At 49.5% G+C, this 17,458-nt stretch overlaps 1 protein-coding gene across 1 annotated transcript; it reads right to left on the bottom strand.

The window, feature by feature from the left end:
* Positions 1 to 471: 471 nt before the first annotated feature.
* Positions 472 to 4,494, bottom strand: LOC104047394 (uncharacterized). Its single transcript, XM_064441799.1, has 5 exons — positions 4,358 to 4,494; positions 2,931 to 2,998; positions 2,532 to 2,843; positions 1,116 to 1,178; positions 472 to 1,005 (listed from the first exon to the last, which is right to left on the bottom strand). The coding sequence occupies exons 1-5, from the start codon at positions 4,492 to 4,494 to the stop codon at positions 641 to 643; spliced, it is 945 nt and encodes a 314-aa protein (XP_064297869.1). The 3' UTR covers positions 472 to 640.
* Between the last annotated feature and the right edge of the window lie 12,964 nt (positions 4,495 to 17,458).

Genomic DNA, 17,458 nt, shown 5'->3' with positions numbered 1-17,458 from the left:
AGCACCTCTTGGAAAGGAAGACTGGTAAACAAAAGCGAGGCTGGTGAGGGCTGCTGTCAACAGCCATGGCAGAGGGTCATCTCGATGCGTGGGGCTGATGCTGTGGGGCGCTCCCTTGTGACTGGTGAGCCTGGGGTGCGAGGGTGTGGAGGAGATGAGCTGCTTTGGCCTCCCTCCTGCTGGTGGTTGGCCACATGCAGCAAGCCGGTGGTAAGTGTGTGTTGCTAATTGGCTTGGAAAGGTGCCCATGAGCAGAGGGCTCAACGGAGAGTCAGGCAAGGAGAGACCCCTGCTCCTGTGTGTTGGCAATGGAAAGGGTCCCTCTCTTCCAAGAAAGAACTGTTGTCAAGTCCTTAATTTTGTCAGGCCTCCCTCACTCTCAGGGGAGTGCTTAGATGACAATCAAGCCTTCGTCTTAAGAGCCATGTTCACTCCATTTATGTTGAAGTGACTGGGACTGTCTTGTTTCTGGATATTACAGACATGCGTGAGTACTGAAATGATATGGTGATCGTTATCATCATATGTTTAGCGTTTGTCAGAAACAAATTGCTGTAATCCTTATCCAGTTGCAGAAAATCATGAGAGGGGAGTGGAACAGGGAAGTCTCTGGATTTTGGCAGAGTTCAGATCTTGTGGTTCAGAGTGCAAAACGACCTTTTTGTATGGCTAATCTTTGCCGATCTAACACTGTGATGCCTTGAAAAAACCAGTAGGCACAGTAGTAAGTGCCAGAATCACTCGGCGTTAAATAACCTATCCTAAGACTATAGAGGGGCTTCGTAGAATGCTTCCGAGTTTGAAATCTCCTTTTATCAGCACTGTCATCAAAAACAGGTGACTGCCCCGACATGTACAGTATCCTCTTTGGTGGCTGCCCAGGAAGATGTTTGTACCAGTGCACAGTGTTATCGGCGCTCATCCGGCACTCCATGCTGACAGAGCTGCCCTTCACCTGCCTCCGGAGCGCTGGGGTTTGCACTGGCACTGCCTGCGTGTCTCCACCTGGAAGGGGAAGCAGAGAAATTGTGTGAAGGGAAGAAACCACTGGAGTTTGGAGCCCCGACTGTGCTCTCGGCACACGGGAAGGAGAGGGGAGAGGAAAAAGGGCTTACGGGACCACAGAGAACTTGCAAGAAGGACTGGGAGCAGCAACATGTTGCCCGTGTGGGTTAAACCTGGAAATGAAATGGAGAGAAAAACATTATAAAGCCCTTCAGGTGGAGAAAGCTCCAAACAAGTGGGAGGAGGAAATGACTCATTTGTCACATCCAATGGTCGTTCTTCAACTTGCTACCATGGCGGGGGGTTAAATTTATTGACAAGCTAAACCCCATCAGCAACGGTGTAGAAAGGAGCTAAAATAGTCAATTTGAAGTAATTTTTCTTCCTCTATCAATCTGCTACATTCCTCTCAGACTTACGTGCTGAGCTCACACATAAAAAGTCCAGTGGTTACATTCTGGCCCTTCCCAAGGACGTTCTCCTGACCTCAGACACCCCAAAGCTGTCCCAGAAGCACGTTTCAGCAGCCTTTCCTAGAACATACTGCCTGCTTTGGTAGCACAAATCAGGTAAGTCATAGTGAACTGTCACCTCTGAGTCTTCCTTAAAGCAGCTCCAAACTGCCTCGTCCCCTTATCCATCTACCCCAGACACGGTGATGTGACGCCAGGGTGAAGCGTGCGTGTCTCCCAGGCAGCCGTTTTCTGCCCTCTGCTGTTGCTTGTACTTTTCCTCATTTCAGAGCCCGGCAAAGGTGTCTGCACAGGCTGCATGGCAAACGGTCACTTGGGCAGCAGCCACCACACAGCACTCTCTACGCTGGGAATGATTTCTCATTTTCTGACCCAAAAGAGATAATCAACTTTGGACTGCTGTAGTCTGCAGCTTTCTCTCGTAAATGGTCTTCACAATAATTTCTCGGGGCCGTCTTTTCAGGAGAGGCACAGTATTACAGACCCTTGCCTATAACAAGGGGTCCTAGGGCGTATCGGTGTTAGAAGCAGCCCTCCTCATCACTGAGTGACCATCATCAATGAAACATTAGGGTGGGAGTGACGAGTGAGGAGCATCACCAGTATCGCCATCGTGACCTGGGTGTGAAGTCTCCCAGGCTACCTCTTCAGTGCAAATATGCCCCTCCTGTGCTGCCTGCCTGCCATTTGCTTCATTTTTGCCAGCTCAGACTGTATGTGGGGAAGTATCTGCCTTCTTGAAAGACAAAACTGTGCCACTGTCTACTTTCAGCTGTAACGCCATCACACACAGGAGGGCTCCTTTTCCCCAGCACAGCGCATTATACCAGTTGAGGTGCAGAATGCTGCTTTTCTGTGCTTTTCTCTCTGTCAGTTATTTAGACTTACATACTCAGCATGAACCTGTTGTGTTGTTTTAGAGGCAGGAAGGTGCAATGGTGTTTCCCTGCATTTGACAGAAAGCCTGCCGCTCAGGGTAGAGGCAGCTTTGTGTACGGGCTGCCTGTGCTCTTCTGGTTCTGTGGGACTCCCAGTAGGCACAGTAGTAGGTACCTTCATCGCTGGAGTCGATGTCCCTGACAGTTAAAGTGCAGACATCTGTGTCTTTCTTTGAAGACCCAAACTTGTTTCTGTAGGAACTGTCATCATAAACAGGTTGAGCTGATCCGATATACAGAATCCGTTCGGGAGCTTTGGGTGGTATATGTCGGTACCAATGTATATACGCAGACCGGAAGTCAGATATGCCCTCGGCTTTACACTCAATCCGTGCAGTTTTCGTTTGCCGTTTGGTAGTAGATACTTGGCTCTGCTTCAGAAGCACTTGTCCGTCTAGAAAGAAGGAGAGAAAACACAAGGAGCGCTCTTAGCCTGCTGTTCACTCACACTCGTAAACAAGGGGTACCTCCTGCCGCTGCCCCGTGCCATGCTGTGGTGACAAGGGGAACCTACGAGACCAGGCTGCAGCCAGGGCCAGGAGCGGGAGCAGCAGCATCCTGATGGCTCTTGCTGGCGTCTGCCTTCAGGAAGAAGGGGACAGATCTCCCGACAGCAACGGAGAGCTGCTGCGGCTGAGGAAAGGAAATGACTCACTCGGGCATCATCCGGAGAGGCTCCACTGGCAGCAGGCAGGTGACGTTGAGAAAAAGCAGCGTGGCTGCACCCTGCTGAATGTTAACAGCCTGATTATAGCTTTTACACAAGCAGCACAAACTCACCTGATTTCGCTCACTCTCTCTCTCTCTCTCATGCACTCTCCCCCCAGATTACTTTAACTCATTTAACAAAGTAATTGTGTAGTCTGAAGCAATTTTACCACTGCTTGTAAAGTAGTTGAAGGCTGCTAAACAATGTGTGGGGTCAGACGCTTTTCCTCAGTCCCACTGCCAATAAAAGGAAGCAGAAGTAAGAGCCTGAAGCTTAATGAATTTGAAGGCCCTCAAACTCCTGCTCATCGCACAAGTTGAATGCCAAAGGCCAGGAGACTACACAGCACCATCTGGGAGCTCAGAAGGAGGATTGCTGCGCTTGTGACTGTTTCTTGTCACAGGTAAGGTGAGAGGTTACAGCCCAGAGCGGCATCTCCAAATGTACCTTGTGCCAGAGGCTGGGCATAGGGTCGGTCTTTTGGGATCAGAGCACAGCGGTCCTGTGACCTTAACAATCAGTTGTTTGGCTGCAAACAGAAAGGGGTGAAAAAACTTCAGCTGTCTTTCTGTTTGAACAATGGAAGTCTGAGGATCTGTTTTATTGTTGCTGTTTGTTTTGCAGGCTAGCTGCCGCGTTGGACGAGAAGCCCCGCTGAAGTCAGTTGAGAGACTTGTGTTTTTTAACTTAAATGAGGGTTTGATCCTCTCCAGATGGAAAACAAAGAGAAACTAAGACAAGATTCTCTACCTGCAGAGGAGTACAAAATGAGTATCTGATATCTGCAGTCCTGAGCGGTGCTTCAAGTTTGTTTTCACTTGCACCCCCCTGTTCTGCCACACAAATGGTGTAACTGGGGACTTATTCCAAAGATGTAGCTTGAAGGGTAGTGGGCCTAGAATGATTTTTCCTTCTGCCAGCTGGCCCACCCGGCCGCCCTGTAAACCCACCCAGAGACAATCCAGCCAGACCTATGAAAACGCCACCTTGTTGTTGGTGACGTGAAACCAGAGCTCTGCTGGTGCTGACTGTAGCGCGTGTCTGCAAAGCCCGCGCTAGCTCAGCAGGTCTCTTGGATCTGGCTGCCTGTACAGTGTGTCTGATTCAAGGCCGATGGCGAAGGTAGGGTGGGGGTGTTCCTGCGTGCGGTCAAACACTTCAGGCTCCGGTTCAGGAAGCAGAGCACGTCTTTGTGCAGGCCGCCTATGGCCTTCAACCGCTGTGCATCCCACCTCGCACAGTAGTAGGTAGCCGAGTCTTGCAGAGTTACTTTGCTCACTGTCAGGGTGCAGACAGATTTGGCAGGGTCCTTCTCAAGACTAAATTTCCTCTCATCGGACTTGTTTTCAAGGAGTGGCCTGGAGGACATGTAGGCAATGCGCTCGGGCGCTGCACCGGGCCTCTTTCGGTACCAGTGAATGAACAGGTTGTTAAAATCAGGATGGGAGACATGGCAGGTGATTAGCACTGTTTTGCTTTCTGGCTTGGTGATGGATCTTGGGGTTTGCTGCAAGACTTGTGCAGACCTGCCTGTGTGAAAGAAAAGGAAAGATGAAACCCACGAAGCTGAGATAAGAGAGTGTGTCCTTTGCCCCTGGTGGACATGCAGGCATAGGGGTGAGCAGGGCACGCACAAGAAAAACCAGCCGCCAGGAAGAAAAGAAAATACTCAGCAGCCACATTGTCACTGCCCTCCTTATGGCTTCCTTTCAGGGACAGGGTCAGGACCAGACTCAAGTGGTGGCAAAGCAGTTCTGAGTGGCAATGAACCACCCAGTGAGACTGTGCCAACTGCAATGTGTTAAATAATTATGCACAAACCATTTCCTTTGATTGACACTTAAGTAGAAGGCAAACAAACAAAAACAAAACAAAACCCACCCATTTAAGAAGAGAGCTCACTACTGAGGCAAACATTTTTCTTTTCCCCTCTTTCCCCCAAGAAATTTGCTTAGATGATCAGTAATGAGTCTTTTTTTTTTCTTTTTCTTTTTTTCTCAACATACAATTTCTGTGCTCTAGCTTTCAAAGTCCGTTCTTCATACCCAGATTTTAAGGTACATTAGCTATCAGAGGGCAGAACAGAACAGATGTCCCTTGAAAGCAGGCAAAACTGCTGCCCTAAATCCCTGAGACCAGGAAGCATTTCTGGGTAATTGCTCCTGTATGTCTGTTTGTACAGACATACACCTCCATGCACCTATTGTTGCCTGCTGCTGGAGGCAGAGCGCAGGGTTGCACCCTGCACCAGGCACGGAGGGATGTGGGGTTACACTTTGCCTCTACCTCACGCTGGTGATGCAATTCCCTTCTGCCTATCCTTCCAGGTTAATCACCTAAAGCAGCCAAGCAGCGCTTGTATGGTATTTTTCACGACTTGTCACCCTAGTGTATTCTTGCAGGTCTGCTGAGCCTGGCAAGCAGGACCCTGGAGTCAGGTGAGGTTTCCAGCCCTTGGGAGAACAGAGGAAGTTTTGTGTTAGCTGCCTGATGGTTTTCTAAGGATGTGAGGTCCCAGTAAGTGCAATAGTAGGTAGCCTCTTGCTGCTTTTTTATTTTATATCTTGTCAGAGTACAGGTGGACTCCATCCCCGCCTTCTCGTCCCAGAAAATATCTCTGTAAGATTTGTCAGGAAAAGAAGGGTCCCCCATTTGCATGTCCAGAACGCACTTTGTTGTTCCTCCAGGGTTGTGTTGGTACCAGTGGAGGAAGGTATTCAGAAAGTGTGACCCAGAGAAACGGCAGCTGATCCGCACAGTCATTTGCACGGCTCTGCTGGTGGAACGTTTTGGCTGCCTGAGGCTTTGCATCCATCCGCAGGGAAAGCAGAGAAACAGCACTGTTGTGACAGCAGCAACCAGCCCCCAGGGCTCAGAGATTGTCACTCTCCCAAACCCCTGCAACTTACATCACCAGCAAAGGGCTGATGAAGCCAGAAGCACCTTCAGCAGCAACTTCTGGGTCATGTGATGCCAAGCCTGCCTCCGTGAACCAGCCAGGAGCAGAGTCCGTCCCCAGCAGAAGGGAGCAGCACATAGGAGGACAAATGAGTGATTCAGGTGGCCATCACCCAGTGGCAGCTCCTCTAAATGCCTTGAGCTTTTTGGGGCCATAGGAGGTCTCCTCTGCCTCTGTATGAAGGTTCCATGACCCACTGAAGTTCCCAAAGGTAAGTCCGGTGTGAACAACTACAGCTTTTCTTTAAGGAAACTGCCTCAGGACTGTACCCAGGTCCTGGGACTGTAGCCCCTGAAAAGTTGAGCCAGAGCCACTGAGGAAGGGCTGTGAGTCAGATCAGCTCCAGCCGTATATTGGGGTGTGAAGGTTCCAGCGCGGAAGTCACACTGGTGGGCGGTGAGTATGTGCTGTCCCCCAGAGGTCTGCAGGAAGTGGGAGGCATTCCCCCATGCCGCTATGGATCTCCTTTTCCTGTTTTCTGTTTCAGCTGCAACATGCTGAAGTGCCCAGGGTGCCCCCGTGCTGGTGCTGCCCTTCACAGAAGGACTTAAAGTCTGTTCTCCCAAAGCCCAGGGTTGTGTTTTTGCCCCGCTCCCTCCTCTCGGGAGCCTGAACCACACCAGCTCACGGTCAACACAGCCAAGGCTGTCCCATACCTTCACATCCCCAACAAGTCCTCCCTTGTTTGTGAGTTGGAGGGGCAGAAGACCACCCTTCCTTGTTGGCTGCTCGGTCACCTGTGTTTGGAAGTTGTTGTCAACTCACGCCAGAAACCTCCTAGATGGTTGTGAGGAACCCTCACATCCCGCAATGTGAAGACACAAGGCGAGCAGCCTGCAGTTAATATCTCAGGTCACATGCTCTACAACCTATTTTTCAAAGAGTTAAGCAGGCCAGACACATGAATAGTGAGGCATTACGTATTCAAATCTTTCCAAAAGTCCAGCCAAAACGATGTTCAGAGCCTGCGGAACTGGAAAACCACCACAATGGAGGTATTTGTGTTCATTTGTGAAGGCCCAGACGCATTAAAGGAGTATCTCACAGGATGTTGAGGATGTGCACTCTGTCCTACCGCAGAACTCAGAGGCACAAAACTGTCTCAGTTTTTCTGATGTAGCTGGCAAATGGCAAATGGCAGCTTTCCTCAAACTCGTCTTTCATCATAGACCCTGATTTGTAACACTCAGTGCACCTAACCCAAAGGGCCTGAGAGTCTCTGCTTGCCAGGGGCACGGCCCCTGGCTGAGGATTTAACTTCTGCCCTGGACACACCAAGTGAGAAAGTGTGACAATAACATTGGGCTTTCTGGGGTGTTGTAGAAATTTGTCAAGAGCGAAATGCAAAGGAAGGTAAAAAAAAACCACACATGAAGGAGAGCGTGCAAGATCATCTGGTCTTCCCTCCTTTTAAATTCATGTAGGTTTTTTTTTAAAGAAAACACAGAGGGGATGGAGGTGTCTTTCTCTGCTAGCTCCAAGGATTCTAACAGAGAAGAGAAATTTGCAGTTGACATTTGTTCAAAGAGACGGGTGTGTTCACTGTCAGGGGAGTGCTTTCAGGACAATCAAGCATTGCTCTTAAGAGAATCAAGCCTTCATCTTAAGAGCCATGTTCACTCTATTTATGCTGAAATGACTGGGAATCTCCGATTTGTGGATGTTGCAGATATGGGTCAGTACTGAAATGTACTGAGTTCAGAACTTGCGGTTCAGAGTGCAAAACGACCTTTTTGTATGGCTTCTCTTTGCTGATCTAATGCTGTGATGCCTTGGTAAACCAATAGGCACAGTAGTAAGTGCCAGAATCATTCAGCATTAAATATTTTATCCTTAGAACATAGAGGGGGTCTGATGAAGGTTTCCAAACTTCAAATCTCTTTTCATCACTGCTATCATCAAAAACAGGTGACTGTCCCGACATGTACAGTATTCTCTTTGGTGGCTCCCCAGGAAGCTGCTTGTACCAGTGCACAACGTTATTGGTCCTCATCCGGCAGTCCATGGTGACATGGCTGCCCTTCACCTGCGTCCGGAGTGCTGGGGTTTGCACTGGCACTGCCTGCGTGTCTCCACCTGGAAGGGGAAGCAGAGAAATTGTGTGAAGGGAAGAAACCACTGGAGTTTGGAGCCCCGACTGTGCTCTCGGCACACGGGAAGGAGAGGGGAGAGGAACAAGGGCTTACGGGACCACAGAGAACTTGCAAGAAGGACTGGGAGCAGCAACATGTTGCCCGTGTGGGTTAAACCTGGAAATGAAATGGAGAGAAAAACGTTATAAAGCCCTTCAGGTGGAGAAAGCTCCAAACAAGTGGGAGGAGGAAATGACTCATTTGTCACATCCAATGGTCGTTCTTCAACTTGCTACCATGGCGGGGGGTTAAGTTTATTGACAAGCTAAACCCCATCAGCAACGGTGTAGAAAGGAGCTAAAATAGTCAATTTGAAGTAATTTTTCTTCCTCTATCAATCTGCTACATTCCTCTCAGACTTACGTGCTGAGCTCACACATAAAAAGTCCAGTGGTCCCGTGTGGCCCAGTGGTGAGCAGTGAGTGCGTGCCGTCACCCGGAGAGCTGAGGGGAGGTGCACGGTACGTGAGTGGGTGGGAGGCATTCCCCCATGCCACTAGGGACCTCCTTTTGCTGTGTCAGCTTAGTCACCCAGCTGCAGCATGCTGAAGTGCCCAGGGTGCTCCTGTGCTGATGCTGCCCTCCACTGAACAGCGGGAGGCCATCACCCTCCAGTTACCGGGGCAGCTGCACCATGGGAAGGCACCTTTGCTTTGGTTTTGCATGTGGGAGGAAATGCACAGCCGCAGAATTTCATTTTGAAGTTTGGATAAGACGCAAGCACCTCTTGGAAAGGAAGACTGGTAAACAAAAGCGAGGCTGGTGAGGGCTGCTGTCAACAGCCATGGCAGAGGGTCATCTCGATGCGTGGGGCTGATGCTGTGGGGCGCTCCCTTGTGACTGGTGAGCCTGGGGTGCGAGGGTGTGGAGGAGATTAGCTGCTTCGTCCTCCCTCCTGCTGGTGGTTGGCCACATGCAGCAAGCTGGTGTGTTGCTGACTGGCATGAAAAGGTGCCCATGAGCAGAGGGCTCAACGGAGAGGCAGGGAAGGAGAGACCCCTGCCCCTGTGTGTTGGCAATGGAAAGGGTCCCACTCTTCCAAGAAAGAACTGTTGGCAAGCCCTTAATTTTGTCAGGCCTCCCTCACTTTCAGGGGAGAAGAAGAAATGACTTAAGGACCAGCAAGCTCAACAAAGTGATGATGAAAAGAGAAATACGAAATGGAGTTTATGGTGAAGGGAGGGAGGCGCAAGGAAAAGGTTACTCATCTCTGCAGCATCCCATGAGAGTGTCCTGCGTGGGCAACTCTTGTTAATCAGAGTGAAAACTGTGTTGGCAATTGATTGCTCAGGACCTGAAATCCAGCCCTTCTTGCCAAAACCTACCAGGACATGTATAAAACAGAAGCAGTACGTTGTTATTCTTCTGATCACAGATACCTTCTGGTACGTTGTGGAATAATCGCTGGGGGTGACTTAGAAATTACACTTATGTTTTTAGCAAAGGTACATCATGGAAGAAGCTTGCAGGGGAGGGTGCGGCTGACAGGTCAGAAATCCATTCTATGGCAGTTCCCTAGGCTCGTAACATTAGACGTCAGCAATGCCAGGGGAACTTGGTGTACTGCGTCTAAGAGGATTTGTCCAGAGATGGAACAGTGTGGAGACACTGTGGCCAGGCTCCGTGACCATGGAGCTGATACACTGCACATTTGGCCAGGCTCTGTGGTCAATGGCAACTCGCGGTACCATGGAGCTGGTACACTGCACATTAGCTACCTTGAGCCAACACTCTGTCATGCTTTTGACAAAAGGCTGTCCTTTTTGTCATTATAATACCAAAGCACACCTCCATCCCAAAAGCTACCTGCCTCTAAGGTGCAACCACCCCTCACTGGGCAAAGCAAGGAAACTTTACACCAGTCATAATAAAGGTATGTATGACTAGAGTCACTCAAGCTCCACCTGAAAGGTCAAAAATAGTATAAATTAGGCTTAGAGAAAGGGGGTGTTGGGGAAGACACCATCGCGTACCACTCTGACTTCTGGGACCAGTCGATGGGCTGAGCCTCTCTTTTACCCTCACTGGGACGCCTTTGGGTAAGATTTGAGCACTTGGCTATATCAAGTGTTTCCCCGGGAAAACTTATAAACCTCTCTATAGCTTCACTTTAAACCTCCAATGCATTAGAGTCATACTGCATTTGCTTAACGCACTCGACGCCTAGCAGTGTTACTAATTTTCTCGGTATTTGTGTGTGTCTTGTAACCAGCAATTCCATCCCCGGTAATCCAAAGAACCTGTGTACCTGTTGCTTTAATAAATCGTACTATACATTAATCTAGCCGTGAGCGTTCTCATTGAATGTGACCGGTGTGGGCAGCTGCCACATTAGTTACTGACAGCAATTACTCTGAGGGGTGGTTACATCTACAGTCCTTAGAAAATAAACGGTTGAGCAAGTCTGAGACTGGATTTAGCTGTGCCTAGACTCCTCTCTGAGAAGGAGTTTAGAAAGCAAGGGGGTCCTGTCTGAACCTCGTGACTCAACCGTAGGGTCTCCCCCTAACTACTGCTCAGACTCAACCATTGCTGAGGTTACACTCTATCCCATCGTCCAGGTCATTGGTGAATATGTTGAACAGGGCTGGGCCCAGCACAGACCCCTGGGGAACGCTGCTAGTTAGGGGCCTCCATCCAGACTCTGCCCCGTTGATCATGACGCTCTGAGCTCTGCTGTTCAGCCAGTTTGATGGAATTTAACAAAGTTTAAAAGTGGTTTGACAAGGGTCAGTACGTTTGGTGGCAAGGTTCACCTTATTAATTACTACATGGGAAAACATACAAACGAAAATGAGGTTAGGCTTGAGTTAGAGAGATTCACAGAGAGAGTTAGAGACACAAAGAGTGAGGAGGACCCTCCCGTTGACTTGTGATGTTCAGAGTGGTCCCCCCTTGCTTTCTAAACTCCTTCTGGTGCACCCTGAGGTGTGGCTGGGTCCAGTCTTAGCCTCAGACTTGGTCAATGGTTTATGTCTAATGCAATTATCCGTACAATGTTTGTAGTAGCATTGAGTAGCTACATGGATTAATAATATTTCATAGTGTTAATTCATCATGCTCTCAGTCACTTACTGAGGACCTGGTGCGGGTAAGGGATTGTCATGTTTTTAGGTGGGATAGAGTTAATTGTCTTCACTGTAGCTGGTATAGTGCTGGTTTTGGACTTAGTATGAAAATAATGTTGATAACACACTGATGTTTAGTTGTTGCTAAGTAGTGCTTGTACTGGTCAAGGACTTCTCCAGCTTCCAGTGCTCTGCTGGGCACACAAGAAGCCCGAGGGGAGGGGGCACAGCCAACAGAACTGATCCAAACTAGCCAGAGGGATATGCCGTATCATATGATGTCATGCCCAGTATATTAACTGGGGGGAGCTGGCCGGGGAAGCAGGGATCGCTGCTTGGGGACTGGCAGCGATGGTCGGTGGGTGGTGAGCAGTTGCATCACTTGTTTTTTTTTCCACCAGGTTTCATTTCTCTCTCTCTCTCTCATTATTTTCCTTTTCAATACATTATCATTATTATTACTGTTATTATTATTATCACCATAACCATTATTACTATCATCACTATTATTACTATCACTATATTATTCTAATTATTGAACTGTTCTTATCTCAGCCCACAAGGGTTTGCTTTTGCTCTTCCGATTCTCTCCCCCATCACGCTGGCGTGGGAGCAGTGAGCGAGCGGCTGTGTGGTGATTAGTTGCCGACTGGGGTTAAACACCACAAGAGGGATCCCTCGGCCTTGGGTAAGGAAGGATCTCTCAGACTCAGGTAAGGAATGGCTACCCTTGAGAGACATCCCTGCTCAAGGGAAGAGTCCAGCTCTTGTGTGCAGTCCAGCTGCAATTCAGGGAGAGCTCAATCTGGGCCCATCCTGATGGTAGTATTTATAGAGTGAAGTAGTTGGCTGCTATCAATAGTAAAGGCAAAAGAGGCGTTTTTGTGTTACCGCTTCTATCTCCTGTACTTTGGTTATCTTGCATTTTTGTGTTTCGATACCAGCCTTTGAAAGATTCAGCAAAGCACCTTCACTCTCTTGTATGTGAGGCAGGGGCTTTCCAGCTCAAGGACGTGAGGCCTGTGGCGCCTCAGTCAGCCCGAACCAAAGTACGGCTAGGGGTCAAGTGTATCCATCACAACATCCCACCAGGCGCCATGGACTCCTGTATGTTCAGTTCAAGTGCTCACTGACTTGATCCTCCTCCACCAAGGGCACATCTTCCTTGCTCCAGTCTTCTCCTGGGGTCTCAGGGGCGTGGGAATCCTGAAGTCTGGCTTCACAGGTGAATACTGAGGCTAAGCAAGCAGTGCAGACCTCGGCCTTTTCCATGTCAATTGTCACCACTTTCCCTGCCCTACTGAGCAGCTTTGCCTAGTCTCTCTTTTGCTGCTGATGTGCTTGTAGCATTCTTTCTTGGTCCCCTTCACACCCTTTGCCCAAGTCAACTCCAGCTGGGCTATTGCTTTCCTAAGCCCACCCCTGCATGATCAAACTGCAGCTCCATATGCCTCCTGGGCCACGTGCCCCTCTTCCACCTCTTGTACACCTCAGTTTCATGCCTGACTTCAGGTAGGGGCTCTTTGCTCTTGCATGAAGGCCTCCTGCTGCCTCTGCTTGATTTCCTGCTTGTCAGGATGGGCCTTTCTTGAGCTTGGAGGGGAGATGCTTGAATATCAACCAGCTCTCCTCCAGCACCATGCCTCTCCAGTGGTGTACCTGATGGGATTCTTCAAAGCAGATCTGTGTAGGACTTAAGGTCTGCTCTCCCAGAGCCCAGGGTTGTGTTTTTGCCCCGCTCCCTCCTCTCGGGAGCCTGAACCACACCAGCTCACGGTCACCGCAGCCAAGGCTGTCCCATACCTTCACATCCCCAACAAGTCCTCCCTTGTTTGTGAGTTGGAGGGGCAGAAGACCACCCTTCCTTGTTGGCTGCTCGGTCACCTGTGTTTGGAAGTTGTTGTCAACTCACGCCAGAAACCTCCTAGATGGTTGTGAGGAACCCTCACATCCCGCAATGTGAAGACACAAGGCGAGCAGCCTGCAGTTAATATCTCAGGTCACATGCTCTACAACCTATTTTTCAAAGAGTTAAGCAGGCCAGACACATGAATAGTGAGGCATTACGTATTCAAATCTTTCCAAAAGTCCAGCCAAAACGATGTTCAGAGCCTGCGGAACTGGAAAACCACCACAATGGAGGTATTTGTGTTCATTTGTGAAGGCCCAGACGCATTAAAGGAGTATCTCACAGGATACTGAGGATGTGCACTCTGTCCTACCGCAGAACTCAGAGGCACAAAACTGTCTCAGTTTTTCTGATGTAGCTGGCAAATGGCAAATGGCAGCTTTCCTCAAACTCGTCTTTCATCATAGACCCTGATTTGTAACACTCAGTGCACCTAACCCAAAGGGCCTGAGAGTCTCTGCTTGCCAGGGGCACGGCCCCTGGCTGAGGATTTAACTTCTGCCCTGGACACACCAAGTGAGAAAGTGTGACAATAACATTGGGCTTTCTGGGGTGTTGTAGAAATTTGTCAAGAGCGAAATGCAAAGGAAGGTAAAAAAAAACCACACATGAAGGAGAGCGTGCAAGATCATCTGGTCTTCCCTCCTTTTAAATTCATGTAGGTTTTTTTTTAAAGAAAACACAGAGGGGATGGAGGTGTCTTTCTCTGCTAGCTCCAAGGATTCTAACAGAGAAGAGAAATTTGCAGTTGACATTTGTTCAAAGAGACGGGTGTGTTCACTGTCAGGGGAGTGCTTTCAGGACAATCAAGCATTGCTCTTAAGAGAATCAAGCCTTCATCTTAAGAGCCATGTTCACTCTATTTATGCTGAAATGACTGGGAATCTCCGATTTGTGGATGTTGCAGATATGGGTCAGTACTGAAATGTACTGAGTTCAGAACTTGCGGTTCAGAGTGCAAAACGACCTTTTTGTATGGCTTCTCTTTGCTGATCTAATGCTGTGATGCCTTGGTAAAACCAATAGGCACAGTAGTAAGTGCCAGAATCGTTCAGCATTAAATATTTTATCCTTAGAACATAGAGGGGGTCTGATGAAGGTTTCCAAACTTCAAATCTCCTTTTATCACCACTATCATCAAAAACAGGTGACTGTCCCGACATGTACAGTATCCTCTTTGGTGGCTCCCCAGGAAGATGTTTGTACCAGTGCACAACGTCATTGGTTCTCATCTGGCACTTCATGGTGACAGAGCTGCCCTTCACCTGCGTCTGGAGCGCTGGGGTTTGCACTGGCACTGCCTGCGTGTCTCCACCTGGAAGGGGAAGCAGAGAAATTGTGTGAAGGGAAGAAACCACTGGAGTTTGGAGCCCCGACTGTGCTCTCGGCACACGGGAAGGAGAGGGGAGAGGAACAAGGGCTTACGGGACCACAGAGAACTTGCAAGAAGGACTGGGAGCAGCAACATGTTGCCCGTGTGGGTTAAACCTGGAAATGAAATGGAGAGAAAAACGTTATAAAGCCCTTCAGGTGGAGAAAGCTCCAAACAAGTGGGAGGAGGAAATGACTCATTTGTCACATCCAATGGTCGTTCTTCAACTTGCTACCATGGCGGGGGGTTAAGTTTATTGACAAGCTAAACCCCATCAGCAACGGTGTAGAAAGGAGCTAAAATAGTCAATTTGAAGTAATTTTTCTTCCTCTATCAATCTGCTACATTCCTCTCAGACTTACGTGCTGAGCTCACACATAAAAAGTCCAGTGGTCCCGTGTGGCCCAGTGGTGAGCAGTGAGTGCGTGCCGTCACCCGGAGAGCTGAGGGGAGGTGCACGGTACGTGAGTGGGTGGGAGGCATTCCCCCATGCCACTAGGGACCTCCTTTTGCTGTGTCAGCTTAGTCACCCAGCTGCAGCATGCTGAAGTGCCCAGGGTGCTCCTGTGCTGATGCTGCCCTCCACTGAACAGCGGGAGGCCATCACCCTCCAGTTACCGGGGCAGCTGCACCATGGGAAGGCACCTTTGCTTTGGTTTTGCATGTGGGAGGAAATGCACAGCCGCAGAATTTCATTTTGAAGTTCAGATAAGATGCAAACACCTCTTGGAAAGGAAGACTGGTAAACAAAAGCGAGGCTGGTGAGGGCTGCTGTCAACAGCCATGGCAGAGGGTCATCTCGATGCGTGGGGCTGATGCTGTGGGGCGCTCCCTTGTGACTGGTGAGCCTGGGGTGCGAGGGTGTGGAGGAGATTAGCTGCTTCGTCCTCCCTCCTGCTGGTGGTTGGCCACATGCAGCATGCCGCTGGTAAGCGTGTGTTGCTGACTGGCTTGGAAAGGTGCCCATGAGCAGAGGGCTCAACGGAGAGGCAGGGAAGGAGAGACCCCTGCCCCTGTGTGTTGGCAATGGAAAGGGTCCCTCTCTTCCAAGAAAGAACTGTTGTCAAGTCCTTAATTTTGTCAGGCCTCCCTCACTTTCAGGGGAGAAGAAGAAATGACTTAAGGACCAGCAAGCTCAACAAAGTGATGATGAAAAGAGAAATACGAAATGGCGTTTATGGTGAAGGGAGGGAGGTGCAAGGAAAAGGTTACTCATCTCCGCAGCATCCCATGAGAGTGTCCTGTGTGGGCAACTCTTGTTAATCAGAGTGAAAACTGTGTTGGCCATTGATTGCTCAGGACCTGAAGTCCAGCCCTTCTTGCCAAAACCTACCAGGACATGTATGAAACAGAAGCAGTACGTTGTTATTCTTCTGATCACAGATACCTTCTGGTACGTTGTGGAATAATCGCTGGGGGTGACTTTGAAATTAAACTTATGTTTTTAGCAAAGGTACATTATGGAAGAAGCTTGCAGGGGAGGGTGCGGCTGACAGGTCAGAAATCCATTCTATGGCAGTTCCCTAGGCTCGTAACATTAGACGTCAGCAATGCCAGGGGAACTTGGTGTACTGCGTCTAAGAGGATTTGTCCAGAGATGGAACGGTGTGGAGACACTGTGGCCAGGCTCCGTGACCATGGAGCTGATACACTGCACATTTGGCCAGGCTCTGTGGTCAATGGCAACTCGCGGTACCATGGAGCTGGTACACTGCACATTAGCTACCTTGAGCCAACACTCTGTCATGCTTTTGACAAAAGGCTGTGCTTTTTGTCATTATAATACCAAAGCACACCTCCATCCCAAAAGCTACCTGCCTCTAAGGTGCAACCACCCCTCACTGGGCAAAGCAAGGAAACTTTACACCAGTCATAATAAAGGTATGTATGACTAGAGTCACTCAAGCTCCACCTGAAAGGTCAAAAATAGTATAAATTAGACTTAGAGAAGGGGGTGTTGGGGAAGACACCATCGCGTACCACTCTGACTTCTGGGACCAGTCGATGGGCTGAGCCTCTCTTTTACCCTCACTGGGACGCCTTTGGGTAAGATTTGAGCACTTGGCTATATGTGCTGGTTTTGGCTGAGAAGGGGTTAATTCTCCTCACTGTGGGGGTCGGCTGCCTTTCCAGCTTCCCTCGCTCTGCCGCGTGGCGTGGGGGGCGCTGGGAGGGGCAGGGCCATGGTGGGGACGGCTGACCCCAACTGGCCAATGGCAGGTTCATTCCATACCATGTGACACCATGACCAATATATGGAGGGGGGGCAGTGGCAGCACGCGTGAGCGGCGCGGCGTCGGGTAGGCGGGCGGCGAGCGGCTGCGGCACGGGCGGTTTGTTTCTGCGGTTCGTTCCCCCTCTCCCCTCTCCCCTCCCTTCCCCCCCCTCCCCTGGGGCTTTGCGCCTCTCGTTGTTCTCCTTTACATTGCATTTCTACTGTTGTTTCTTTTAATTTTAATTATTAAACTGTTCTTATCCCAACCCACGAGCGTTACCCTTCTGATTCTCTCCCCCATCTACCGGTGGGGAGTGAGCGAGCGGCTGTGTGGGGCTGAGCTGCCGCTAAACCACGACAGTCTTTTTGGTGCCCAACGTGGGGCTCAAGGGTTGGAGATAACAACAGCTGCTGGTCACAGCACCATGTTGTCTTTTTTGCAGTTGGTGTTAAAAATCGGTGTTGGTTTGTTGAGTCTGCGCTGTTCTGCTGTGATTAGTAATGTTTTGCCTACAAGATTTGTTATACAAACACTCGTTTTCAGCTTTATCTGGTATTTGGGGTTTTTGCTGAAACCGTTACTGTACTTCGGATACCACCTTGTTGAGGCAATTAGCAATTATACCTCCTCCTCTGAGAGATTTTATATGGAGGAAATACAGAATAATACCTTTGCAA

This window comes from Phalacrocorax carbo, chromosome 2, assembly GCF_963921805.1.
Source record: "Phalacrocorax carbo chromosome 2, bPhaCar2.1, whole genome shotgun sequence".
Lineage (NCBI taxonomy): Eukaryota > Metazoa > Chordata > Aves > Suliformes > Phalacrocoracidae > Phalacrocorax > Phalacrocorax carbo.
The sequence above is the reverse complement of the archived record's forward strand: the minus strand, read 5'-3'. Positions and strand labels throughout refer to the sequence as shown.